At 40.3% G+C, this 26,835-nt stretch overlaps 1 protein-coding gene across 3 annotated transcripts in view; it reads left to right on the top strand.

Annotated features, from left to right (window-relative positions):
- The window catches only part of SATB2 (SATB homeobox 2), a 250,298-nt gene that overhangs the window by 162,465 nt on the left and 60,998 nt on the right, over nucleotides 1-26,835 (top strand). For all 3 annotated transcript variants that reach the window (XM_040357386.1, XM_040357387.1, XM_040357388.1), the window contains one exon: nucleotides 3,335-3,499. In XM_040357386.1, the coding sequence (XP_040213320.1) occupies nucleotides 3,335-3,499 (165 nt within the window). The remainder of the gene's footprint in view (nucleotides 1-3,334; nucleotides 3,500-26,835) is intronic.

Below are 26,835 nucleotides of genomic sequence, written 5' to 3'. Positions count from 1 at the left end.
TCGTGACATTTTTGGTTCTGGCAGCAACTCGTGCACCAAATTCAAGTAGTTCTAAAATGCCCCACTTTTACATTGTGGTGTGAATGCACAAAATTCAAAATAAGGTTTAAAAGTGTCTTACATGCATTCTAAAAGTGACACAGAAAGCAGTGTATTCCAGTACACGTTCTAGACAAGGTATACGAATTTGCATCACTTTTAGAATGCATGAGAGACACTTTTACAAAATCTATCTGCACCATTCTTTATGAATTCCAGGGATTGTGTTTGTATATTGTTGGGACTTAATCCCTGTACACACGATCGGATATCTGATGGAATCTAATCCAATGGATTTTTTCATCGGATATCCGATGAAGCTGACTTTCATCAGTCTTGCCTACACACCATCGGTTAAAAATCCGATTGTGTCCAACGCGGTGACGTAAAACACTACAACATGCTGAGAAAAATGAAGTTCAATGCTTCCAAGCATGTTTTGACTTGATTCTGAGCATGCGTGGATTTTTGACAGATGGATCCATAGAAAAAATTTAAAACAGGTTCTATTTTTTTTTTCACAACGATGGGGTCCACACACGATTGGTTTGTCCGATGAAAATGATTCGTTTTCATGAGACAACCTGATCGTGTGTACAGGGCTTAAGATGAGAATCAGATCACATTTTATGGCAGACTACTACAGAAAATCAGTTAATTCCAAGAGGTTTGCATATTTTCTTGCCACTGTATGTGCAACTTTTTTGTAGCAAGGGAATATTTGTTCAAAATGATTTATTAAAAAGGATCCTCTGGCCACGTATAATGAACCTATATGTTTATGATTTAATTACATCTCTTATGTGCATTTATACAATTTGGGGGTGTTATCCTGCCTCTAAATCCCAGGTACTGGTAAAACATTTGAATTGCTAATCTGGATAAGCATTTCATCTTCTCAGCATGAAATCTGACTCAAAAAACAAGGCTCAGCTCCCGTAATGCGGAGGAAGATTTCCCTCTTCTGGCCCAGTATAAAGCGTGTTGTCTTTTAGCATTAGGTAGTGGCGTGGGTGGGTACAGACATAGCTTTTGAAGGTACAGAGCTCTGGAAATCTATGATACTTGCACTTCAATTACAAAAATATGCAGAAGTTTGTACAATTATCTTTAGTGATTTCCCTCACTACTTAATTGCTTCTTAATTGGACCAGAGTTCTTCTTTTATTCTCCAGGCTTTAGCATCCACCAGAGTTCATTTTAAAAACGAACATGTAACAAATGTATGAGACCCCTGTGTCATCCAGTCATAGGAACTTCTCCTTTTGCCCTTCACTTGTCAGCTGATGGCAGAATCAGTCAATTAAAGCAGCGTGCCAGAATAGAGAAAATAACAATAACAGTTTAAGAACATTAAAGGCACAAATCAGAAACAACCTGGGGCCCGAGATGCGAAAATGAAATTTCTCTTTTCATTTCCGCTCATTTCCTAGGTGAAATTTGGTGTCCGACTGGTTAGCATAATGAGGATAATGGTAACTTGAGCTATGTGCTCAGATGACATACGTTCATGTTTAATAAAGGATGAGAGGGACATGAGGGAGTGCCGTAAATTGAGTAGTAATTTATTATTTAGAGACCTTTACCCATTTTCTCATTTTTTCTGGGAGAATTGGTTCCTGCACTGAAGACTTTATCAGACAACAGGAAGAGAACAGAAGACACACACCTCATGTACAATAACTATGATTGTTTAGCCCTTGTTAACCCCTTCATAAGTAGCAAGTTGGTACATTATGAAAGGATTTGCAAGTGCTTGTGGTACAGTGAAACTAGACATCATAAAAAGAAGATGTAACTGAGATTGGCATGTTTTGAGGCAGACAGAAAATACTGGTGGTCTTATTTTGATTTCATACATGTATAAGGGTTTCTTCACACTATAGTTGGGCAAAGTTGGGCTGCATTGCTCATTGGGCTCCAAATGCAAGAACAATGCAAATAGAAAAGGCCCTGTGTTGGTGTATGATGAGAAAAAAAATAGAAGCATTTTGTTAGATAATACAGCATGTTACGACATACTGCAGTGCAGGATAAAAATATTAAGGTAATATATAGAACGGTCAATAAATGCACTGCAAAATGTGTTAATAATGCATTGCAGTGCAGCTCAGAGCATGTAAAAAGAAACACCTGTATATGCATTATGTGTGGGCTAACCCATGCACTATGGAAGTACAGGTACATGTAATTTAACCATTAGAACTTCAATAAGGACTGAAAAATGGAAAGTCTAGTGTTGGTTCTCTCCACTGTGTCTCTAGCCTGTTATATAAAATATACAGGCAGTCTGAGTTACTAACAAGGTTCTGTAGGTGTGTTCTTAAGATGAATTTGTATGTAAGTCGGAACAGGTACATTTTTTAAGTGTAACTCCAGCCAAAAAAAGTTTAAGTTTTTTGGATAGCATAGGGAAGAGTTAACACCCCTGTAACATTTGTGTTCCTAGCTGTGCCCCTGTTTAGAAGATTTCACCTCACTTTCTGTCCCTGTGACAATTGGATTTTGAAAATGTTGGATTGTTGTGGAAACAAGGATTGGTGATAACGCTTCAGTGGAGACACATTTTTCCCATGATAACTCTTACAGAAGGGAATTTCCCTTCCTAGGGGTAGATTTCCTCTCACTTCCTGTTGTCTCCCTCGGTTTTTAAGTATGAGTCGTATGTAAGTCAGATACTTGTAAATCTGGGACTGCTTGTTTTTCTGGCTGTACCTATCCTAATAAAAAAGAAGAAAACTCAATGGACCACTTTTTCTTTTCCTGTGGTCGCTCTTCTATGTTTCTACATATGTACTCGTGTTATATGCATACTAATTCAAAGTTTTCATTGGCTGGTATAGCATAAAAATTAATATTCCGGTACTGTACATGGGTATATACTGTACATATGGGTTTACATTAAAGAGTACTACAGATTGAACAATTGGAAACAAATATATAATTTTTTATTGTTGTTTGTCTGTAACATCAATGTTTGCTGTAGCTGATAATGGGTTAATGAAGTGCCAACCAATGGATTATGAAATATAAATTGTACTGACAACCCCTGCATACAGATTCACTGAACACATGAAGAAAAAGTCAAGGTCTCTTTCCTTCCATGTTCCCCAACAGCAATTATTCCCAATCACAATTAACCTGATTAAAATAATGGACAGGAAGTGTCCCACCGTAGCTAATGCTCCTTGGCACCAACCCTATTGAGTCCTTTGACAATTTCTGCACAGATGGCTCAGCTGAAACATTTTTCCTGTTTCTGTCTTTTCCCCCCTTCCCCACAACCTCCCTACAGATGAAAACCGCCACTACTCCGACATCCGACATCCAGGTGAAAGTAGAAGGGGAATCTTCCAATGTTACCATCACAGCTGCTGTTTACGACGAAATTCAGCAAGAGATGAAACGAGCAAAGGTGTCCCAGGCTCTCTTTGCCAAAGTAGCTGCTAATAAAAGTCAGGTGAGTGAGCTGGAAAGGGGAGCCAGTTGTACGATCTGTTGTGATATCCTGTATCCCCCCTACACCTTATAAAACATTGCATCTGGTCATAGAAACATGATGGTATAACCCTATCTTATTTCAGGCTAAAGGGAAAAACAGCACTATGTCGGCAATCCATTTACTAGCACCTCATTTCATAATCTTATCTTGAAATTATGATACATCCCTGTTTTAGCAACACTTAAATGTTTATTACGTAGGAAAAATAACATCAAGATATATAAAAAGTTTTTCACCACCTAATAAAAATACAATGCCTTATATTATTCTTCCAAGCCCTTCTTATGCAGCCTAACCTCACTAAAAGTAGAACTTTTTTTTGTGTGCTCACACCTCTAGGTGGAATTGTGTGATACCACTCCTTTTTTTCAGGTGTAGTTGAGTATGTCTGAACCATTTGGGAACCCAGCTTCCATATTTCAATTTGTATTTAATACAGGTACTTATATAGTGCCAACAATTTATGCAGCACTTTACAAATACTGTACATTTACATCAGTCCCTGCCTTCAAGGACCTTACAATTTAGGGTCTCTAAGGAAAAAGTCAGACGGACTTTTTCCATCGGATATTCCAATCGTGTGTAGCCCCATCTGAATTTTTTCATCGGAAATTCCAATGAATTCCATCGGAGTTAAGATATAACATGTTCTATTTTTCTCCGATGGAATTCCATTGGGGTTTCAATGAGATTTGGCCAGGCAAAAGCGCGTGTACGTGGCATAACTCACATTTATACATGCAATTTACCTACCAGCATGTCTTTGTACTGTGGGAGGAAACCCAAATAGGCCCAGGTAGAACAAGCAAACTGCATGCAGGTAGTGTCATGGTTGGGATTCGAACCAGCAACCCTAGTGCTGCGAGTAAAGCCTCGTACACACGGCCGAGGAACTCGACGGGCGAAACACATCGTTTTGCTCGTCGAGTTCCTTGTTAGGCTGTCGTGAATCTCGGTGAGCCAAATTTCTCCATTGCCATCAAGGAAATAGAGAACATGTTCTCTTTTTGGCTCGACAAAATCCTCGACAGTTTCCTCGTCGAAAAGTGTACACACAACCGGTTTCCTCGGCAAAAACAAAACAAAACAGAAAGTTTCTTGCTGGTTTTTGCACAGAAACTTGGTCGTGTGTACGAGGCCTTAGGCCCCGTACACACGACCAGTTTCCTCGGCAGAATTCAGCTTCCGACCGAGTTTCTGGCTGAATTCTGCCGAGGAAACTGGTCGTGTGTACACTTTCGGCCAAGAAAGCCGACGAGGAGCTCGACGAGGAAATAGAGAACATGTTCTCTATTTCCTCGTTGTTCTATGGGTGCTCTCGCCCCGCCGAGCTCCTCGGCGGCTTCAGTGCTGAACTGGCCGAGGAACTCGATGTGTTTGGCACGTCGAGTTCCTCGGCCGTGTGTACGAGGCCTAAGAAGTGATAATCACTCTTTTTCTCTTGCTGTGTGTATCTAATATTGCCAAGTATATCTAGGGCCAATTTTTTTCCCCCAGCTCAGATAAAGTAGGGAATAGTTAAAACCCCTACTGTATCAGTTTTTTTTGCCCTTTGGGTCCCATTGGAGAGTTTTTCCTTTAATTCCTATCATGTAGACACAACAGTAAATGATACTAATTCTAGAACCAAAACATTTTTTTTTTAATAAATTGCAGTTTACCAGCCCTCCGTATTGTCTGCATTAGTTATCTGTTTTCAGCCTTTCTCCTATATTTGCACCTCATAGTCCTACAAATAACACACTTTCTGTCCCTTTGTGGCAACAATACTTTTTCCTGTTTGTCCTTTCTATGGAGGAAGCCATGTTGGATTTCTAGCTAACAAAGGGAAGATATGATTGTATGTGCTTCATTTTAAGCTTAAAGGAAGTGACACTGCATCTCTAAGGCCTCGTACACACGACCGAGGAACTCGACAGGCGAAACACAACGTTTTGCTCGTCGAGTTCCTTGTTAGGCTGTCGTGGATCTCGGCGAGCCAAATTTCTCCATTGCCGTCGAGGAAAAAGAAGACATGCTTTCTTTTTGGCTCGACGAGATCCTCGACAGTTTCCTCGTCGAAAAGTGTACACACGACCGGTTTCCTCGGCAAAAAAAAAAACAGCAAGTTTCTTGCTGGTTTTTGCAGAGAAACTTGGTCGTGTGTACGAGGCCTTAGAAGTGATAATCACTCTTTTTCTCTTGCTGTGTGTATCTTATATTTCCAAGTATATCTAGGGCCAATTTTTTTCCCCCAGCTCAGATAAAGTAGGGAATAGTTAAAACCCCTACTGTATCAGTTTTTTTTGCCCTTTGGGTCCCATTGGAGAGTTTTTCCTTTAATTCCTATCATGTAGACACAACAGTAAATGATACTAATTCTAGAACCAAAACATTTTTTTTTTAATAAATTGCAGTTTACCAGCCCTCCGTATTGTCTGCATTAGTTATCTGTTTTCAGCCTTTCTCCTATATTTTCACCTCATAGTCCTACAAATAACACACTTTCTGTCCCTTTGTGGCAACAATACTTTTTCCTGTTTGTCCTTTCTATGGAGGAAGCCATGTTGGATTTCTAGCTTACAAAGGGAAGATATTCTTGTATGTGCTTCATTTTAAGCTTAAAGGAAGTGACACTGCATCTCTAAGGCCTCGTACACACGACCGAGGAACTCGACGGGCGAAACACAACGTTTTGCTCGTTGAGTTCCTTGTTAGGCTGTCGTGGATCTTGGCGAGCCAAATTTCTCCATTGCCGTCGAGGAAAAAGAAGACATGCTTTCTTTTTGGCTCGACGAGATCCTCGACAGTTTCCTCGTCGAAAAGTGTACACACGACCGGTTTCCTCGGCAAAAAAAAAAAACAGCAAGTTTCTTGCTGTTTTTTGCCGAGAAACTCGGTCGTGTGTACGAGGCCTAATATGATCAACAGTTATATTCTACAATTGCTGAAAATGTTCTTATCCTGAAAAAATAGAAAACTTGTGCAGCCACCACATCCAAAGACTGATAAGCTGCAATCTATTACATTCAAATTGTAGTTTTTGTAAGCTTTAAGTGGAGAAAAATCCCATTGAAACTGGAACAAGATGACCTATTAGCAGATTACCCCTCTATTTCTTTTCTGGTGACAACTCAAAAGTTTGCATTTCTCATCACTTTAGTCCCAGCGACAGTTGTCACTAGCACAGAAAGAGACAGTGAATCCTTCTATCAGGGACAGAGAGAGCATGAATGGAGCCACACATGTACTAAAGTGCATCAGGGTAGTATGTACCTTTCATGACTTTTGTATGATAAAGTATTTTTAAGCATTTCAGTTGGAGGGCTTTTGATCCCTTTAGTCCCTTGTTACCATAACTTGAATGCTTATACAGTAGTCATTTATTGCAATACAGAAAACACTAATGGATAAGGAAAATAATAGGTTAACAAGTTAGATTTCTTGTGGTCTGGTGTCCTTAGTGTTGTGTCACAACCTTCAGTGCTCTCCTAATGCTGTTAGTCTGCTCTGGATCTGTAGCCCATGAGAACTGAAAAGCCAGCATTAGTCGTGATGGGAACATTACACCTGATTGGTCATGGAGTGTGCTACCATAAATAATACCCTGGCCTGTTTTGAATTTCACAGATAGTCCCAGGCCTGTCTAATAAGGAAACTTTCACAGACATTAAATAAAGGCCTAACATCCCATTAGGGAGATATAAGTCATACAGACGTTTCATGGGCTGTGCAGTTAATGACCAGCATTCTGGGCGAGGTTACCACCATTGTGCAAGTTTAATAAGAGAAAATAAAGCTCACTTAAAGGAATCTTCTAAATAAGGTATTGAACACACGGATGCTGTTTATGGGGCTTAAGATGAATTATGTTGGAGGTATCAGAGCCAAGTGGTCTGATAATGAGAGCCAGACAACAAAGATACATTTATACAGGCAGCCAAGCCTGAAACTTGCTGTGTTGTGGAGGCACTACTTATTTTAACCATGTCCTGTTTACTTTTTATTTTATTTTTTATACGGACATTGTTAAAACCTGTTATCACACAGTTATTGGCATTAATCTGGTATTTTAATTCATATGTATTTTATAGTAAAAAACAAGGAATAACAGTACTCTACCTATTGTGTAAACATAAAATGTTAATTTACTTTATATCTGCTTGCTAAAACAAAACAGGGTGAGTATATAATTGGAATGCCAGACACAATTGTCTTTACATTTAGGTTAGAGTGGGTTGGGTTGGATTCTCTGTTACATTTTTATTGCTATCTGTGATCTGGCTGAAGAGATTATCCAAACTTCTGTCCCGGTGACCACACAGGATGTGAGGAGAATGACACTAGTGGGGACATGAACAGTGAAAAGTAATTGATATGTTTAGCCTTCCCCACTCTGCTAAAAGATTTTTTATTGTTTTCTGTTTGTACCAACACTGGAGATACTTCCTGTCCTAGTAACCGCAAAGGAAGTAAGGGGACATCTCCACTGTGACATCACACTCAGAAATAGTACTTGATAAAAGGTATATTGCTGGAGTTGGCCTTTAGCTTCCTTTTTTTTTCTTTTATTCTTTTTTTGTTTAGTGTGCGATAATGATGAAGAAACTATAATCTGGGCAGTGCCAAAAGGATATGTTGACCAATGGGTGGCTAGTTTGAGCATGGTTTTGTGTAAAGTTTTGTGTAAAGTTCACTGACCAATAGGAAGGTACAGTGCCATTTTAAACATGTGTAAGGTCTAGTGACCAGCGTGGAGACATGGTATCATTTTTAGCATGGCTTTGCATAAGCTTTAGTGGTAAACTAACATAGAAATTTAGGTCATTGATAATATTGCCCCCCCCAACTATGGCTTCTCTTCACAACTCTGGGGTTCCCCCTAACCCAATAAAAGAAAAGAAAAAGGAGGGCGCATTGGCCTAGTGCATTATCACTTAAAGGGATTTTATTGTTCGTTGTTTTACGGCGGCAGGTCGGCTCCCCTGCGCGAGAGCCCATAGCTATACGTCGGCTCTCGCGCAGGGCACTAGGGGCGCGTGCGCGCTCCCCGCTCGCCCCCGACTCCTGTGCGCGTGCCCGGCGCGCGCGATCGCCACTGGGCACACGCGATCGCTTGTTACAAAGCGAGGACCTGGAGCTGTGTGTATAAACACACAGCTCCCGGTCCTGTCAGGGAGAGAAATGCTGATCTTCTGTTCATACAATGTATGAACAGAAGATCAGTCATTTCCCCATGTCAGTCCACCTCCCCCTTCAGTTAGAACACACCCAGGGAACATACTTAACCCCTTCCCCGCCCCCTAGTGTAAACCGCTTCACTGCCAGTGGCATTTTTATAGTAATCCAATGCATTTTTATAGCACTAATCACTATAAAAATGCCAATGGTCCCAAAAATGTTTTAAAAGTGTCCGAAGTGTCCGCCATAATGTCGCAATACCGAAAAAAAATCGCTGATCGCCGCCATTACTAGTAAAAAAAAAATATTAATAAAAATGCCATAAAAATACCCCCTATTTTGTAAACGCTATAACGCTTATTGCGATTTTTTTTTTTTTTACAAAAAATATGTAGAAGAATACGTATCTGCCTAAACTGAGGAAAAAAAAGTTTTTTTATACATTTTTGGGGGATATTTATTATAGCAAAAAGTAAAAAATATATTTTTTTTTCAAAATTGTCGCTCTATTTTTGTTTATAGCGCAAAAACTAAAACCGCAGAGGTGATCAAATACCACCAAAAGAAATCTCTATTTGTGGGGAAAAAAGGACGCCAATTTTGTTTGGGAGCCACGTTGCACAACCGTGCAATTGTCAGTTAAATCGACGCAGTGCCGAATCGCAAAAAGTGCTCTGGTCTTTGACCAGCAATATGGTCCGGAGGTTAAGTGGTTAAAACAATGGTCATACTCACAAACGGAGTTGAAAGACAGCGCTTAGCAGACAATTGAACTGGTATACAGTATCGGCCAGCGGCCACGGTAACAACACGGATCAGATGGCATCAGACCGACATCTGGCTTACGCGTTTCAGAGGCGAACCTCTTTCATCAGAGCCTCGGTGGTCAATCCGCTTTGATGGACGCTAGTGGGGGGGTAAAACCACCCCGCTAGTGGCCGAAAAGCGCTGCAAATCCGACGGTAAAGTGGCGCTATTAATAGCAGCGTTTTACCGCCGACGCTCAGGGAGACACAGCGTGAAAGGGCTCTTTTTAGTGTTTTATTTGTATCTATGAGATTTTGAAATATTTGGATTTTAAGCACATTTCTGGCTCCTTTGACTTATTACTTTATATTAATATTGACACAAAGAGGTTGAGTGCAACATCTTTTTTTAAGAAAGTTTGTCATTGGTTATTGCGGGAACACAATTGATGGTTGCAGCTACCCATTGTTTAGTTTATTGCACATAGGAAAAACACAAATAGAAGGTAGCACGGGAGTGGGATGAGTTTAATGATTGTTATGGTGCAGGCAGTGGATGTGCAAGGAGGGTCAGGACTCAGGAGGGACCCATTGTTCACTTAGTTGTCCTGGGGCATACACTAGCAATAGTTCCCCCTCTTGCCAAGGTTTGTGATTTTTTGAAAATTTTCTTTGTAGAATTACACAGAACATCAATAAATCACTCAACAGGATAGATCAGTATCAATCAAATTATAAATCATTCATGTTGTCCTTCTGTGAATTTAACCTGTTACACAAGCAAAATGATCATTTATTTTTCTCTCAGAAACCTTGGCTTACCTACACCTGTGACATAATATACACTGCATTCCTCCCAATCAAATGATAGGCAAATGAGTTACACCAGAGAGTACAAAGGTTCTTAGGGGCCACTGACTAGGTAGCTTTTCGGGATTTATTTTTATTACTAAGCAAATCACTTTGAAGCTCAGTAATTATTTTGAAACCTGAGGCAGACAGTTGACTGGTTTCAGATTTTCAATTTATATTTATTTATTGAACAATAATAGTTTCACTCCATCACACACCGATGGTTACTATTTATTTTTACATTCAGGCCCCGTACACACGACCGAGTTTCTCGGCAGAATTCAGCCAGAAACTCGATCGGAGCCGTATTCTGCCGAGAAACCCGGCCGTGTGTACACTTTCGGCCGAGGAAACTGACGAGGATCTCGTCAGGCCAAATAGAGAACATGTTCTCTATTTCCTCGTTAGTCAACTTGGCTCACCGAGATCCTCGGCGGCTTCACAAGGAACTCGACGAGCAAAACGATGTGTTTTGCCCGTCGAGTTTCTCGGACGTGTGTACGGGGCCTAAGCAGTGTGCATCAGCAGGAATGAGACTTCCTTGCAGCAGTAGCAGTAACAATTCATGCCAAGTGGGGCACATTTGGAAACTCCAGTGGGGTGCATTCCTGCTAGAGGCCTAAATAAGAAATCTGTAGATATTTTAATTCACAATTGCCAGCCAAAATGTTTGCTTTTATGCAGTCTGTTCACAGGTTGAAGGCAGGGAGATGACCTAGCACTAGTAGAGAAAAGTAAGGTCACCAGCATGGATCTGCTGTGTGGCAGGGCCTTGTAAATGTCAGAACTGCATGGACAAATATACAAATCCTTTGATAGGTAAAACAGTTTGTATATATATATATATATATATCTATATATATATATCTACACTGTATATCTATATCTATATATATAGATATAGATACTGTATATATATATATATAGATATAGATATAGATATATATCTATATATATATATATATATATATATATATATATAGATATAGATATATATCTATATATATATATATATATATATAAAATGTGTGTTTATGTTTATATATATATATATATATATATATATATATATATATATATATATATATATATTTATATAGGCTGTTTGCCTGGAATTCACCATAAGGGCCCGTTCACAGCAGAATGCCAGAATGCGGTGTAGGAAACCCATGTACTATATGCGCAGACTGCTGCGGGTGTCAATGTATTGCTAACAACACTCCAAATGCATTTTACCTGCACTAGAGTACCCTGCGATTCCGTTTTGGTGTGTGTTTTAAAGTAATGCATGCACTGCTATTGGTGCGATCCAGTGCGATTTTAGCCATTCAAATTAATGGGCCAAAAACTGCACCCCACAGAATTGCACAGGATTGTGGACCATATTCCTGTGCTATTCAGGTTTGAACCGGGCCCTAAAGCAATTTTTTTTATTATTATTTTGTAGTGATATTTTTAAGTCTTCAGCAGACCATGAGTATTAGGAGGAGCTTGGTGTCCTCCACAGACATCTCCCATCCAGTGGAATGATAGTGATTGGCTGGAAAAATCCACAAAACAATCTGAGATCCACTTTTAACCTAGGTTTAACATAGGTTGGACTTGATGGACTTTTTGGACTTGATGGTCTTTTTTCAACCTCACCTACTATGGTTGCACCATCTGTATTTGTTTCTCTACAGGGATTTTGTGATTATTGACCCTGGTGTTCAGCTGCTATACAGGGGTTCATTTGTCATTTTTGCGCTGATTTATTTTCTTTTTATTCTCACCTACTATGTAACTATGTATCTGAAAGTGGCTACAGATAAAATTACCAGCTCCCATCTGGTTGGAAGCAATTGGAGAAACAGATCTAAACCTTTAGATTGTTTACTAATTGAAACTTTGCCCCAAGATTCATGGGATAAGCTAGTTTGTTGCCTGATTGCTCATTCGGCAATTCTACACAGCCCCTTCAAGTCTCCAGCCTTGCTGTGAAATGCATTGTAGCGAAAACCACTAGAAACTAACTTAGGCTGCTAAATGAATAGACACACAAACCCTCTTATATACCACATGGCAAAATATAATGAGGGTTGGAACTGTTAAGTGACTGAAACTGCTAAATGCATAATGCTACTTGGCAAAACTACTGTGCATTTAACGGTTTTCCACTCTGTAATAAATGACATATGTGGAAAACGTGCAGTAAATGTGAAAAACGGCACAATTGGTTTTGCAAACGTGCCCTTTTTTCTCTCTATTCCCCCTTGTGTGAATATCAAAGTTGTGTAGCCTGTAATAGATGGTTTTATGGGCAGCTATAGCAAGACTTGTGGGTCTAACACTTGGCATTATAAATGTGTTCATAAGACACTAGCTTCCATGCAGGCAATCAGTTGTGGCTACTAGAGAAAAGGTAACACTTATAGATTAATATACTGAGCCTGATGGCATTTACAATTTGTCCTGTCCGATTATTTGTGACAATCCAAAGCCTGTCTGCTTAACAGAGTTACAAGGCTACACCAGGATGAAGGGAAGTGTTGTTCATAGCACCTCTTGTAACCAATGAAAGTTCTACTTTTTGTCCTCTAGTGTGCAAATTTGTTGGTGGCCATGGCTACCATCTTGCTGTCCTTCATTAAAGAGACCCTGTTGCCAGACCATTCATTTCAAGAAAAACTGTCCCATAAGATTATACGTGCAATTAACATATTCTATGCATGTGCTTTACCTATTAAAGCCTCCCTTGTGTGACAAGACTGCTGCTGGTTATGATGTTGGCAGCCCCAGCAGACTGAGAGCTATTATTCAAGTGACACTGTAGACTTGCCCTTCGCTCCGTCTCTGGCTGTAGGGAAGTGAAGAGAGGGTTGGAGGAGCTAGGACAATACAGTACAGGGAGCAATTAGACATTCACAGTAGAGGAGAGGGTATAATATGCAAGGAGTGAGAGGGCTGTGCTAGGGCAGGGTTTCTCAACTCCAGTCCTCAAGGCACCACAACAGGTCATATTTTCAGGATTTCTCTTAGATGAAACAGCTGTGGTAATTACTAAGGCAGTGAAACTGATCACATCACCTGTGCAAAAGAATGGAAAGCCTGAAAACATGACCTGTTGGGGCGCCTTGAGGACTGGAGTTGAGAAACACTATGCTAGGGAATACATTCTAACTAGAGTCGTCAAATTTTATAACAAGTTCAAAGCCACATTGAAAGTAAAGAAAAAAATATTAATGGAAAGAAAAAAAATGCTTTTTCTGTGCATTTATCTTTGATATATTAAGTTGGTGACTTGCTGTCTATTTAAGTATAATTCATGCGTCAATTACGGTACTTTATGGTGGTTCACTAGTGTGGCATTATAACTGACCTGCCACCAACACACAAAACTAGGGTACAGTTATGAAAATTGCCAACTTGATTTCTAGGCCTCATGCAGACTGGGCATCAAAAATATCACTTTTAAGGGCATTTGATGTTTTCCTTTTCTGCCTCTGAAAGCCCTTCCATGTTATCCTATAGGGTTGATTTACTAAAGGCAAAAAGACTCTGCACTTTGCAAAGTGTAGTTGCACTCTGCAAGTGCAGTTTCTCCAGAGCTTGGTAAATGAGCTGACTTCCATCATCCATTTATGTGCAAGCAAAATGTTTTTTTTTTTAATTTTCCTTGCATGTGATTGGGTATGAAGCTTTACCTCATTTACCAAGCTCTGGAGCAACTGCACTTGCAAAGTGCACAGCTTACTTACCTTTATTAAATAAACCCCAGTGTGTTCAGTCCATGCATACATAGGCATTTACAGTCATTTAGAGGCAGACGGGTATATTGTGCGCCTAGACGAGCTCCTAAGGGGGCGTATTTGGCGCAGTATAAATCCTATATCATCATCATCATCATAAAGGCAGAAAAAAACCCACAGCCAGTGCATCCAGGAGAGGATTAAAAATCCAGATGTACCAGATGTACCTAAACGCGTGTAAACATTAAGCGATTGAGCATTCATTTATTTTAACAGCCAGAATAAATATAAATATAATAAATAAATATTCTGACCAATTAAATGAATGCCCAAGCGCTTGTGGCGCCTAAACACGCCTAAAACACAGCTTTACGTGCATTTTATACGCTGCTCTTCTCCTGCCAGGAGAAAGGCATTTAGAAAAGCTGGGCAAACACCCAATGTGCATGGAGCTTAACGTGAAAGTTCTAGTGCTATCATCTTTATCCTTACTTCACAACTTTGTGACTTTAAGGCCTCGTATACACGACCGAGGAACTCGTCGTAGATGAAACATCGTTTTCCTCGACGAGCTCCTTGTTAGGCTTGTCGAGAAACCTGACAAGCTTTCTTTGCGTACTCTGTCAAGACCAAATCTCGTCGTTCTCAAACGCGGTGAGGTACAACACATACGACGGCAGGGGAAGTTCAATTCCACTGGCACAACCCTTGGGGCTGCTTTTTCTAATCTCATGTTACTGCGTGTTAATACTTTATTCTGAGCATGCGCGGGTTTCTTAGCAAACACACGATCGCGTTTCTCATTGTAAACCAGCCCGACGAGAAACACGACGAGGAAATTGAGACTCCCGACGAGGAAAAAGAGAACTTGTTCTCTTTTTTTCTCTCGTCGAGTTCCACAACAGTTTTCTCGATGAACAACATACACACAACCGTTTTCCTCTGCAAAAAAGCTCTGCCACCAAGTTTCTTGATGGATTATGTCGAGGAAAACTGTCGTGTGTACGAGGCCTAAGATCCTGAACAAGTATGCAAATCGGGAGTACAACTTTAATAATTACATACTGTATTTGTTCAAAGTCAACTCTGCAGTTATGCAATAATGCCTGATCTAGGACCTACCCCAGCCCTTGACTGAACAATGTAGGAGAAGAAGAGAAGAAGAAGAGTTGCACCTGAGGACACCTGAGTACATGAGTAAATAGATAGCCAACATGTCAAATCTTACAATAAGTGTGTGCCCATGAAATGGCGACATACTTCAGTACCCTATACTGTATTTTCTATAGGCGGTTTCATGTGTAGGCACCCCGACACGTGTGTTTACATTTGTATGTACATATATGTGGGAGTGGGGGGGCCAGGGCCTCACATTTTTTTGGGTGAGGGGGGACATTGTTTGTGCTTGGGTGTAACTATTTTTGCTTAAAATCTTTTCCCTCATCACATAGGGGATACAAAATCCCCTATGTGATGATTTTTAGGTGACAGGTTCTCTTTAATGAGACATGCAGGGCCTAAAAGACCCCTGGTTGTCTCCGCTGAGCTCCACTAAATGTATTGCAATGCAAAAAAAAAAAAAATCCTTCTGACAGGCACCCACCTGCAGGCCCTCCTGATGCTTATACTCAGGATCTTGTTGTATTACTGACCTTTACTCAGCTATGTGCATTGTTCCATAGACAACTATGCATCTAATTTAAAATCAGTAAAAAACTTGTCTTTTTTACTCCTGTGTGTAGAGGCCTAATAGTGTCTGCAGCATACTGAAAAGTAAATTTTTTGATGAGTCTGAAGAATAAATGAAAATATTCAGAGGTTATAGGAAAGCGATGAGAACAAATAATGAAATATATTTAACCTTGATTTTAAAGGCTCCTGAAAACACACCTTTTTCCTATGAACTCAGGCAAGTATTTCACATTGGTAGTCAGACCTTTCTCAAGGTGAGAAATACCAAAGTGTCAGGTTAAAACTGCTCGTATTTTATACCACAGAAGCAAAGTAAATATGTTTAACTTGACATAGTTTACGTTCCTCATTCTCTTATCTTGCTGTCACTTGCAAGACTCCTTGTTAAGATCACACCATTGAGATTTATGGGTTCCTGCATAGCTCTCAGCCTGCTAATTCCTTGAAAAACTGAGACTTTTGATATTTAAGAGGGCGAAACTAATGAGGAATATGGTGGCAAAATATGTATATGTAAAGCAGGGGACCCTAAGGGGTAACATCAGGAAAATCTAAAGCAAAATCCCAGACAAAAAAAAAACAAAAAAAAAAACTTTAGCCTAGGTATGTTTTAATTCATACATCTTTGAATTTAAATACAGCTATTATAATAATATGCATAGCTTTTATGAAGGGCATAGCACAGGGTGAACCTTAAAAGCACTGTGATCTTAAGGCCACTTTCACACTGAGGTGCTTCTAAACTGCCAGTAAAAACATTGAAACATACGAACACACGACCGAGAAACTCGATGGGCGAAACACATCGTTTTGCTCGTCGAGTTCCTTGTTAGGCTGTCGAGGATCTCGGCAAGCCAAATTTCCCCATTCCCGTCGAGGAAAAAGAAGACATGCTCTCTTTTTGGCTCGACAAGATCCTCAACAGTTTCCTCGTCGAAAAGTGTACACACGACCGGTTTCCTCGGCAAAAAAAACATACCAGCAAGCTTCTGGTTTTTGCCGAAAAACTTGGTCGTGTGTACAAGGCCTGAGCGCTTTTGAAGAGCTTTCCATTAATTTCAATGGAAAGGGGAGTTTTTCACAGCCCTGCCAGCACACTGCCCCAGTGATTATAATGGAAATAGGTTTTCGTGAGTTTTTTAGGCACTGTTTTTAGCGTGAAAGCGCCGGAAAAGCGCCTCAGTGTGAAAGTGGTCTAATTCGTGGTGTACATAATAGGCTGGAGGAAGGGGATTAAACAGGAAACCATAGAGTTGAATTCTGAGAATAGTTGTGTCATCCACTGTCTGTATAGTGCTATTATCTTGAATATTGGACCCAGTGCCAATCCTGACCTCCCTGGGGCCCTAAGCAAAATGACACGTCACATTAAAGTTGAGAAGCGAGGGGGGGTTTTGCGCTGCCAACAGTGACATGTCACATTACAGATTAAAGTTGAGAAGCGGGGGAGGGGGTGTTCTGCTTTTAAAAATGACATCTTACATTAAAGTGAGAAGCGGGGGGTGCTGACTTTTTACCTCTTCTCCCATGCAGCCAGTGAGTTGAGAAGCGGGGTGAGGGGGCGAAAATTACTTCTCACCAGGCGGGGCCTATAGTAATTTGGGGTGCCCTCCGCAGCTTTGCGGGGCCCTAATCGGCTTGCATAGTGAGCCTATAGGGCGGATCGGCCCTGATTGGACCCCTTTCACACTGGGGTGGTTTTTCAAGCACTTTAGCGCTAGAAATAGCCTCTGCAAAGCGCCTGTAAACCACCTCCCATTCATTGCAGTGTGTCTTTTCACACTGGGGCGAGCAGCATCTTTGGGGCGGGCACTGTATTGAACTGTACTGGAACACAGCAAAACGTATCAAAAACGCACCGGAACTGCGTGTAGTATGAACTGTAAGAAAAAATTCACTAAGAAATAATCTTATCAGCCGAGGCACAGACATCAGCAAATATTTGCCAAAGGTTCTAAAGGTTTTCCACTTTATCCCAGAGATAAAAAAAAAAAAAAGTCTTGAGCTTTACTTTGTATTAAGCATGAGTGCAAGTTTATTATAAATAAAAAAAAAAAGCAAACTTTAACTTGATAAAGACATAGGGGTATATCCACTACAGGAATAGAGTTTGTTCAGCTTCTCAATCATCAAAATATGTCCTAGCAAAAAAAAAAATCCTGATTATTTTTTATTTTCCCTGCACATTATTGAGTAATTTATAGCGAACATAGCTTCACTTTATTTACTATGCCAAGTGAACACACACTTTGCATAGTGCACAGTCTCAGTTCCTTAATTAAATCAGCTCCGCCAGTTTCAGAGCACGTTGTATAGATGGGATTTTAGTAAACAGCCTGGATGCAGTATTTATTTCCGGCTCTTAAATGTACAGTATGTTTGTTTCCCATTAAGTAAAGGTATTGTTACTTGTCTTTAAATGTGGTGATGGTCAACCAATCGATAGTTCTCTTCTCAAGGCTTTGGGGCTCTTCCACACAGCTTATGCATTAGTGTTTATGACTGTACAGAGTAAAATACATCCATACGCATGCATATCACAAGCGCTGATGGGTACATGTAGATAGATACACAGTGTATTCTGTAATGCAAGTTATTGGGCAAAATGTCACTAAGCTGTATGGCCATGTGCAAGAGCCCTTATATGTACGAATCAGTTTTAGTGTTTGTGTGTATTAATGGTTGTGTATGTACTGTATATGAGTGTATGTATGTGGGTAGGGGTGTGAGTGTGTGTATGTATGTGAGTGTATGTGTTGTTGAAATGTTTCATACTGCTGTTGTATGAATAAAGGGGGGGGGGGGTGAAATTAATCATACACTACACTATGTTTGTTGCATAATCCGGCATGCGCGAGCGGCACGGCACCGCCGATTGGACAGGCGCTCGACTACAGGAGGGGCTGCAATAAGGCGATTAAGCTATTTGCCTTACCAGCCCCTCGGTGGAAGGAGGAAGTGGGACAGGAAGTCCCACTCCTCCTGACCCCCCCACCACCCCCCCCAAAAAAATTACATGCCAAATGTGGCATGTAAGGGGGGAAGGAGTGGATTAAGCGGAAGTTCCATTTTTATCCCCGAACTCTCTTTGTTACCTACTCCTTACCCCTGTACTTTGAATGTTACGCACTCCTGACCCCTGCACTCTGTACATTACAAACTTTGGACCCCTGCAGTCTGTATGATGAAACCACATCTGATGCCTGACGCTACACAGTCCCGACCCCTGCACTCTGTGTGTTTCATACTCCTGATCTTTGCACACTGTACTTTACACACTCCTGATCCCTGCACTCAGAACTTTAAACACTCCTGACCCCTGAACTCTGTACATTACCCATTCTTGACCCCTGTACTCTGAACATAACACACCCTGGAACTATATACCCTGTACATGATCTTGATATTCACACTCTGTATATAACACACTCCGAACCCCTGTACTCTGTACATAACACACTCCTGACCCCTGCATTCTGTACATAACACACTCCCGACCCCTGCACTCTGTATATAACACACTCCTGACCCTTGCACTCTGTACATAACACACCTGACCCCTACACGCTGTACATAATACACTCCTAGCCCCTGTACTCTGTACATACACTCTGCATCAGACTTGGAGTGATGAATGACTCTCCAGACATGAAAAAATAAATAAAAGTAAATGCCAATTTTCTCACTGAAGCTAAAAAGATAGAATACGTTTTTATTTTTACAGTGACATTTGTAGTATTATATTTTTCTTCATTCTTTTGAGAGAGGAAACATACGGAATATAAAGGCAGGCGTACAGATAGTCAGATTGATAGGTAGATAGATAGACAGCCTGAAAGGGCAGAAAGATGTGCATTTTTGTTTAATATCAACTTTATAAATATTCCACCTAATATGTGCTATATATTTGCCCGGCAGTCTTTTTTCATCTGAGGATCTCTTTACTCATCCATATGGCAAATTTATAACTCTCCCAATTACCGTGCAAATTATTGCTAATATTAGCTCATGGAAGTGTTTCTGCTCTGCAGGTTGGTTATTATTTATAAAAATCACACGACCAGCTGATACATTCATAAGCTAATTATTTTGGCAGCTGGGTACACAGTGAGCAATATGGCTGAAACTGATTTTTTTTTTCTTTTTGGAACTTGCTGTAGTGATGTGATACAGGGGGGTTGAGTTTCACATAGGAGTAGCTGTGCTTGGAATGATGAAAACACAGTTCTACAATAGTAGTATAGAGTAATATGGGTAGTGAGTATTATTATTAGAAACTAATCGGACATGAGTTTTCATTTTATAACTTACAGTCTACTATAGGATTAAACGTCATTTATTGGGCCGCTGCCTGTAAGTGCATCTTTTTACAATTAAGTGGAATACCTGCATAGGCTTATTAAATAACAGTCCTGAAATATAAAAAAAAAATAATGTACAGTAACCCATAGCAACAAGATTTCAACACACAAAGAATTTCAATTATTTCTGATTGATGTCTATGGTGGATCTTTTTCTTAGCTCCTTAGCGGATTACTTATTGCTTTAGTAAGTATGACATCAGTCTTTATTGGAAGGATTTATTGCAAAGGATCCATTAACCTCCCTAGCGGTATGATTATTTCAGATTTTAGGTGCTGAAAGCGGTACCATTATTTGCAAGGAAATTTGGTGTTTTACATTGTAGGCCTGTAATTTTTAGGAATAATTCACTTAAATCTGACCAAACAAGAGTCTAGTAGGCATCCCGGGTATGACATTTTTTTTAAAACAAAATTATAAATTATAATATAATAAATAATTATTTAATGTTCTCTTTTTTCCTCGTCGAGTTCCTCGAAAGTTTCCTTGATGAAAAACATACACACGACCGGTTTCCTCGGCAAAAAAGCTCTGCCACCAAGTTTCTTGATGGATTCTGTCGAGGAAAACGGTCGTGTGTATGAGGCCTAAGAGGTACTTCTCTTCTCTTTTATACCCTGTAAAAAAAAAATGCTTCGATATACAAGTGCTTTGGATTAAAAGCATGTTTCTGGAACAAATTATACACGCAAACCAAGGTTTTACTGTAGTTCTAAAATGCACCACTTTTATATTGTGGCACAATTAATCTGCCAAATTCAAAATAAAATACAGACAGGTCATATCTTATAAAAGTGGAGCTAATTAAGACCAACTCTCTTTTGGCCTGCAGAGATAAACTGTCTCAGACAGATTTAGCAAAAGTGTCTCACATGTATTCTATAAAGTGGTGCAGCCTGATCCAAATTCAAGTACAAGCTCTAGACAGGTACATGAATTTGGCGCTTTCTGCATCAATTTTAGAACGCATGAGAGACACTTTCGCTAAATCTGTCTGCGCCAGTTTTTATGAATTCCAGGGAACAAGCCTTGACACAAGCCCAAAGCCTGTCGACATAGGCCCTAGGAGTGGGCTACAGACATAAAATATATTTACCTGATTTGTTGTTCTTAGTGAGCAATTGTATTTTGTGAGCTCTTGCTTCTCTGGATACAGGGGTTAGTTGGCCAAATGCTATTTTCATCTGCCACTTTAGATGCCTTCAGTTGTTTTTTTTTATTTATTTTTTACCTGCATCAGGGACACTGACATTTCTCTTCACATTTCTCTTCCCTGTGATGTCATCATAAAGGCTATAGTACTCTTCCCTGCTACAGTATTGCATCCTGTATGACCACATTTCTTCCACTCATAAGATGTAGACAGCACTATGCTATCAGTTTTGGCCAGTGTTGTCGGGCTGGAAGGTTATTATCTTTGACAACGTGCAGTAATGTCACTGCAGAGGAATCAACATTGTCCCCCTGATGAAAGAAGTCCCATACACTGCCAGGATCACTATTAATTTTCAATAGGATAGAAGCATCAAATTATAAATTAAATATGGCTGTTTGTTTTGCATTCTTTAGTCGATGAACCCCTTAACGTCAGCTGTATGCATATATGTGGCATTACAAACTTGGCCTTTGCCGCCACATATATGCATTTCCTGAGTTTGTGCTAGGACATGCTCGACTGCAGTTCCTCTGCACTGTGACTGAGCTGTCACTGACACCTCCTGGTCTTGGGGTCATGGTCAGGAGCCAGTTGGAGGGGCTTCCAATCCCTTAATTAATGTGATAACCATTTACAGGAATCATTTGTTTACAAACTCTCATATGTATCTCTTACTCCTCAGAGCATATCTATGAGGAGAAAAGTCATATGTCCACGTGGAAGATGTTGGAAAATTGTAAATAAAATAGCAATAAATAAATAAAATAATAAAGATAAAAAAAAATAGATTAAGCTAGCATAGGTCTGACGCTGCAGCTGTCCAATCGGCTCTAAGCACTAGAACCATGTGACCGTTGATTGCTTCATTTTGCGGGTCTACTCTGAGCTCAGAATGTTGACTGTTAGTCAGTCACTGCTCTGTGCTCTGCCCCTCCAGAGCTCCCTGGAGCACCAGGCAGGAGAGGCGGCAGGAGTGGCTTCTTCAGGATCTCAGCGCCACACTAAGAAACTGAGTCGGCTGCTGGTCAGAAATCTGGCTGATACTAACATTATTATCATGATCCCTTCAGAGTCTAGAGTGGCTCTGTGATGTCAACAGACACTGGGGTTCAGCTGTTGGCTGATACTGGGTAAGAGGAATGCACAAGTAAGTTCACTTCTGTGACCCACACGAGAAGTAGGGCCAAAAAAGATTTTAAAGTGTAAGTTCGCCTTTTCAAAAAAAAATGAAAACCCCTACAGCCTCACCACTTCTCCTGGTTCCCACTGTACTTACCTCTGTGGGAGCTGTCAGTGCCCATGCAGCCAGCGCAGCAGTCTGGGATTTAAAATCCCAGCTCTTTCCGTTTTTCCAGTTGGATAAAAGTGATTCTGGCTTTTGGGTTGGATCAGAGTGATTCTGATTGGCCAGCAGCAACACAGAGCATCTCTCGGATCCATCCTGGAAGCCCTGCAGAAAGAAGAGTGAGATGAGCTGGAATTTTAAATCCCTGGACTGCTGCACTGACTGCACGGGCACTGACAGCTCGTCACCCGCATAGGTAGGTACAGCGGGAACCAGGGGTGGGGCTGTAGAGTGTTAGTTCACCTTTTAATTTTTTTCTAAAAAAGTAATTAAACCCTTAATATAATAAAAAAAATAAAAAACATGTGATATCCCTAAACGTTTACTGCCTAATGAAGGCAAATTTATCCTGAATAAAAAGTAATCACCTGGATACACTAAGTAGTTGCAAAGATATGTACAGTTTTGCTAACACGTGCCAGAGTTACAAAACTAGATAGGCATTCAAGTTTGTTTTCTGCCTTTATTAATAAGAAGTTAAACTAAAGATAATTGAGCCTATAGTTCTACTTTAATGCATGCAAAATCCCTGTACGGTTATTTTAAATGATAATAAAATGTGTCTCATCACTTCTGAAGACATGGGAGCCCTAAATATGATGCCCAACAAATATTCTGTGTTCTTCTCATACAGGCTGGTGAAGAGCTGAAATAAATTCTATATGTGTCTTTTAACACTAAATAGTTCAAGCAGCCCTGGAAATACCATTAGGTGACAAGTTCTACGGCACAGCATGCACCTCTTTAAAGACTCCCAAACACTTCTGAAAAAATCTTTCATCCTTTCCCTCATCCAGAATAGAGCAGGTCTGTGCAAATGTGGCCTTTCTCTTGTAAAAACAAGGCAGTCTTGTGTTACAGATTACCCGATAAATCCCTAGTGCCTTCACAGTTCACTGCCTACAGCTGCTACAGATGGGCAGGAGCTCTTTCTCTCTCTGCTCTGTGCTGTGCAGCCGGCAGTTGAAGGAGAAAATGGAATGATCAGGCTATTAACATCGGAGCCGTGAGGAAGACGAAGCACAATAAGAACAGCTGGTGTTTCTGCCTTGGCCGATACAGCGAAGATAATCAAATCTTGCCTTTTTTCCCCCTATTTATTTATGTTTGGGGAGAGACTTTGGGTGGAGGATGGGAGTTAGCGAGGGCATTAGAGGTTAAGGAGTTAATCAGCCAATCTGTAATACACTGAGTCACTTTGACGCACTTATCAAATGGATTGGCTGTACAGTACGCATAGAATAGAGCGCTTAGGCATGTAACATCTTGTGTTAAATGTCTGGGTTCTTTTTAAAGCTGTGATCGTTTAACAGGAATGCAGCTTCTGTACAGGAATGTACTACTATTGTTATAATTCTTATTAACGCAACTGTCGCGATGAACGACTAATATCACTGGACGTAAAGCAAACCTGGCACAACCCGAAATAAATGATGTATTACCAAATACCAGCTGATGAACGGTCTCACGGGAACCAGAGCAGATTTTTAAAAGACAGTTCCTGGTATCAGTGGTTAATTCTCATAGAATCTCATTACACAAGTAATTATATATTTTTAAGTGAATTTGAGGCATACATTGGCATTAAGGAAAATGTGTTTAGATATTTAAGAGAAGTGGACAAATTGTCACCAAAGTCCGCTCATGATTTTAAATTAAAGCCCAATGCAGCCATAACATGCAGTCATAAAGATATTTAACTAAAAACATTCCTTTTCATATGCTTTTATCTATTTTGTAGTTATGTAGGGTTTCTGAATATGACTGTGCCGTCCTATAGGCAACAGTAGTAGACCCAGTGCACTCAGTAGGCGGCACTCAGTAACATACCGGGTCTGACACACTCCCTTTAGTCCTCTGTAGTACAAGTTTGTGCACATGGAGTGGGAGGACCGGAAATATCAGTTTCACTGAAGACAATCATATTTTAAGGGATCTCCTATCAAAAATCGGTGACGAATACTAACATGCAGAGGCACAGGACTATAAAGAGATATAAAGGCGTGAGACTTCAGTTGGACTTTAACCTCCCTGGCGGTATGATTATTTCAGATTTTAGGTGCTGAAAGCAGTACCATTATTTTGCATTGAAATTTGGCATTTTACATTGTAGGCCTGCAATTCTTAGGAATAAATCACTTAAATCTGACCAAACAAGAGTCTAGTAGACATCCCGGGTATGAAAAAGTTTGAAAGACAAAATCATAAATTATAATATAATAAATAACTATAAATAATTATAACAAATAATAATGTAATTATAATAAAAAGTATTCAATAATGTAATCAATAAATAACTATACATAATTATAACAAATAATAATGTAATTGTAATAAAAAGTATTCAATAATGTAATCAAAAACACTGAAATCTGCTCAGTTGCAGAATTGTCGCTGTCATTACTTTTATTGTTTGATGACGAATTTCCCCACAAATCGCTGTGTGTCCCTAGCGTGTCATGATCCTATGGGGTAAAAATGACCGCACCAGCCAAGTAGATACTGGCTGGAAAAAGCGCCCAGAGGTGATTCAGTTCGCTTGCGTTGCGCTATACAAGTCATTCATTCATTCATTCAAAGAACAGTTTTTATTATATAAAAGTGCATGCAGGGCACTGGGCAGACCACTAGGGACAAAGGGGGGTGTGTATTTTTTTCATACAGTACTGTAATCTATAAGATTACAGTATACTGTATGTATTGTGTGTATTTACTTTTTTGAATTAGGCGCCGATCTCTGCCCCCGTGCGTCGTAACGGAGCTCGGCGGCACACAGCCACTGTGTGAATGGAGCGAAGACACAGCTCGATCACACAGCGGGGAGGCATCGCAGGATCCAGGGACAAGGTAAGTAATTCCCTGCCTGTGGACACTGCAAGGCGAACCCGAGTCTGGCTCGGGGTTACCGCTTTTGGTTCTGAAATTCAACCCCGAGCCAGACCTGGGAATACCGCTGAGGGGGTTAAGATTTGCATTAAACAATTTTATTCTTTATTGACAACTAAGAATTAAAAGGAATTTAAGAAGACATAAGTTAACTCCATCTTTTGCACCATGTTACATGTCACATATATGTAACATGGTGCATATGCCCCCCCCCCCCCCAAATTGCCCCAGACAGACTTAGTTTTCAATGTAAGACAAATGTGATGATCACCACACTCATAGTCCATTGACAATACCTCCAGTTCAGTAACTGAAAGCCTGAAAGGGAGCTGGAGAAAAATAAATTTACTGACATGGCACGTAGAATTTACTGGAACAGCCAAGCTTTTACTGGCATTTCCAAAAGTTAAAAAAATACAGTTTTAAGTGCAAATTTCAGTATTTAGGTAGGCTACATACAAGTACAATGCAATTAGCAATGTGATTTAAGGTACTGAAGATATAAAAAAAAAAAAACATATTTCTTATTTTATTTTCCATATAGTAAGTAAGTAGCTCAGGGACAGGCCTCAGCGGGGCACGAAATTAGAATGAGCAGGCACACACATGAAATTGCATCTCACAGTGATACTGATAGCAGTGTATAACAGCACAGATGATGATGACACCTCACCCACATTACACGTCCCCTCCTGAGTTACAGTGACAGTCTCTCTCAACACCAGGTGGTCCCTTCAGTCCACTACAGTCCAAACAGCACTGACAGTCCCGCTCCTGGCTTGCCTTGCTCCCATCCAGAAGACCCGCACATGAGGTTCCGGCCACTCTGCTCGGCTCCCTTGCACCATGACATCAAATAACATGCTCATGCACCGTTTCCGCTAGTCCCGCCCCCCTGCCAGTTTTGCCCAAACACACTGTAGCAGGCACTTGGATGGTCTTAGCGTATGCGCAGTTCCAAGCCGAGCATCACAGCCGTATTTTTAGCTGGCAACCTTTTCCTGTCACTGGCATTTACTTGCAGAAGAAAAGTGTCCATTTTTTACTGACTGTCAGTAAAAATACTGACTGTTGGCAACACTGGTCTGCAGGAGCCTAGCATTGCACTTGTGATCTGTGGATGCTTTGCAGGCTCCTGTGAAAATAAACAATACATTTACATTTTGTTCCCTATAAATATGTGTGCATTTATTTAAGGGTGGACTTGGCCTTTAGAGTATATCTAAAGTAACCAAAACAAAAGTGTATCTAAACCCCCAAAACAAACATTGAATTAATTGTAACATACCAGCCCTTAGATGTGGTGGCTCCATTCATTTCCACTATCGGGCTTAGGCCTCGTTCACACCGTGCATTAGAATAGATGC

Source organism: Rana temporaria, chromosome 6, assembly GCF_905171775.1.
Source record: "Rana temporaria chromosome 6, aRanTem1.1, whole genome shotgun sequence".
Lineage (NCBI taxonomy): Eukaryota > Metazoa > Chordata > Amphibia > Anura > Ranidae > Rana > Rana temporaria.
Note: the sequence above shows the minus strand (reverse complement) of the source record. Positions and strands in the feature narration are given on the sequence as shown.